General features: G+C 57.8%; 1 protein-coding gene across 1 annotated transcript in view; it reads left to right on the top strand.

Annotated features, from left to right (window-relative positions):
• OTOP1 (otopetrin 1) overlaps window positions 1–2,166 on the top strand; it is a 17,454-nt gene extending 15,288 nt beyond the window's left edge. Inside the window, exon 6 of the mRNA XM_004681520.2 lies at window positions 1,036–2,166. Coding sequence (XP_004681577.2) covers window positions 1,036–1,206 — 171 coding nt within the window. The 3' untranslated portion in view covers window positions 1,207–2,166. The remainder of the gene's footprint in view (window positions 1–1,035) is intronic.
• Window positions 2,167–2,759: the final 593 nt, after the last annotated feature.

Below are 2,759 nucleotides of genomic sequence, written 5' to 3'. Positions count from 1 at the left end.
TGGCCGGTGGGGGTGGGCGATGGGCGGAGCGAGCAGCCGGGGAGACCGTGGCCAGGAGGGAAGCCGGCGGGGCTGGAGCTGGGGGGCGGGCGCGGCCGAGCCAGGGCCCCTCCTCAGTGGGCAGGGAGCCACGGAGCCTTTCGGCCTGGAGGGGCCGGCCCTATGTCAGGCGCTCTCACGGCTGTGCGGGCTCGAACCCCCGCCGTCCCGCCCCCCACCCCCAGCACCTTACAGAGCGCTCCGCTGCCGGCTCACCTTTCCCCTCGGAGACTCTGTGCTCCCACCACTGCCAGTGCCTGGTCCGGGGACCTGGCAGCCACTGTGTGTGGCTGATGTCCATGCATGGATGGGGCAGGACTTCTGGGGCTCTGGCTCTAGCCTCTGCCACCGGGGTGATGCTCCTGATGGGGGTGGGTCAGCTCCCTGAACAGGGCCTGGGTTGTAGCTCCAAGCTGAAGGGAGCCAGCAGGAGACCTAGAAAGCGCCTGCGCAGACCGGGGCCTGGCCAGCAAGCCCAGTGTTGGCCTGCAGAGGCCGCTGCGGTGAAGCTGCGGCTGTGGGAACTCGCAGGGGGATCCTGCGGGCAGTGAGCAGATCAAGGAGGGCTTCCTGCAAGGGGCGGTGTCTCAGGACTTGGAGAAAGGCCGCACTTGACAGCAGAAGGATGGAGGGAGTCGGAGGGCAGCCCTGAAGCCTGGGGGTGGAGGGCCCGTCGGGCTGGGGGCGCTGGGGCGCCGGGCGGAGGGGGCAGGAGTCCAGAGTGGGTGTCCCGCGAGAAGTTGGACTTTCTCTGGCAGGCCGGTGGGGGTGGAAGGATCCCTGTGGAGTTTGGGCGGGGGCTGTGGAGATGGCCAGCATGGGACTGGGTCGAGAACGCCCAAGTGGAGGGGAGAGAGGCAGAGGAGCGGCTGAGCGCGCTGGCTCTGGTCCTCCGGCTGACTCCGCCCCTTTGGGGTCCAGGGCGCGGGAGTGCCCCGGTCTGCGGTCTGCGGGGTTCTAACAACCGCTCCCCCGCCGCCCCCTCTTCTCTTGCAGCTTTGGATACCTCCTGCCTTCGGCTGCCGCCCAGAGTATGACAACGGGTTGGAGGAAATTGTCTTTGGCTTTGAGCCCTGGATAATCGTGGTCAACCTGGCCATGCCGTTCTCTATTTTCTACCGCATGCACGCAGCTGCCTCGCTCTTCGAGGTCTATTGTAAAACCTAGTCCTGGCTCCGCATGAAAGACGCGGAGGCCGTGAGGCGCCATGTGCCACCTGCCCTCGCCAGGCTGGGTAAACACCGACCCACGCGGCCACGAGAGCCCTTTGTGTGTGTCACTGCTGCCCACCGCGCTGGGCGAAGGCAAACACCGCTGAGCAAGGTTGTCTCGCGGCTGGAGTCGATTTTCATCCAGTGCAGGGGAAGGAATCTGATCCAAGTCTGGAAAACAACTGCCCGGTGTCTTTCATAGAAACCATGTCCTGTCCCCCGCTGGTCACGCCCTAGCACCCGTCCCCCCCAACCCCCTCAAGTTGACCCTTCCCGGGGCTGACGGTGCAGATCTGATCCCATTTTGTTTATCCTGTACTTGCTGACGAGGTTTCATTTCTGGAGCAAAGTTATTTTTATTTTCTGGAGATGCCCGTGTGTGTGTGCCCATTTCAATATAAAGATATTTCTCTCCCGCTCTTTGGGCTCATTTTCGATGGTGATCATTTTTTAGGTTTTCTAAAAATAAATTTTACAATTTCTGCTCTCACTATAAATGTAGACGCGCTGATCACTGGGAATCTGGGCGGTTCAGAAGAGCGGAGAGAGCTCCATCGCCCAGCGCGCTGTTGTACAAGTGACACCAGCTGGCATCCATCTGGCCTCCCGCTCGCCTCCCTCGCACTGCGCCGGACCTCCTGCCGGGTGACCGACCCGTCGGCCTCATCGCAGGCTGCGACTCACAGGCTGGCTAGTGACTGTACCGCCGTGGGCTGTGGGCTTTAGGTTTGTGACTTTCTGTATTTTTTTTTTTTAAGTGCCGTTGGGGAAATCGCCATGTCTGCAAAGCACATCCTGCATTTAGAATGCGTCTCTGGGACAGACACTGAGAGTCAGCCTGCCTACCCCCAGCTCAGACATATTTTTAAAAAATAGTAGAATAGCTTATTTTTACATCGTTTTGTGCCTTTTCCCATCTCAGTGGTCATCCCCGTGGGCTTCCCATCACCAAGTCACCCTGTGCCATCACCACAGTCCAGGGCACTTCTCTCCCCCACCGTTTTTGACCCCATTCCCCACTCACCCCCATAAAATGTCTCTGGTCTATAGCTGTTCATTGTTACTATTTTCTCCCCTGGTCCTGTGTGCTCCTGCTATGCGTGAAGCCATCCGGGATTTTATTTTAAAGCCTTGAAAGGGACGTTGAAGTTTGTGAGGTTTTTGTATGTTTTACCATTATTATTTTAGAATCATAATAAAAGCAGTTTACTTACCGTAAATGCTCGTGTGAGTATCTTTTTCACGTGAGTGTTTGGAAGCCTGGGCAATGGGCCATTAAGAAGCACCAGCTTTTTTTACATGACTAAAATATTTTAGAAAAAAGCTAAAAAATGGGGAGAGAGTAGAGTGTCAATGCGCCCTGCGTCTCAGAACTGTGAACGCCCTGGGCAGCGTGGAGACACACTGGTTGTGAGCGCTAGAGGGCGCCACTGGCCAATCGCAGCCGCAAGCGTTAATCCTGTTGACGCTGAGAAACGAACCTAGAAGTAATCGCTGTTCATTTTTTAC

This window comes from Condylura cristata, unplaced genomic scaffold (assembly GCF_000260355.1).
Source record: "Condylura cristata isolate star-nosed mole 26May11 unplaced genomic scaffold, ConCri1.0 scaffold00012, whole genome shotgun sequence".
Lineage (NCBI taxonomy): Eukaryota > Metazoa > Chordata > Mammalia > Eulipotyphla > Talpidae > Condylura > Condylura cristata.
Note: the sequence above shows the minus strand (reverse complement) of the source record. Positions and strands in the feature narration are given on the sequence as shown.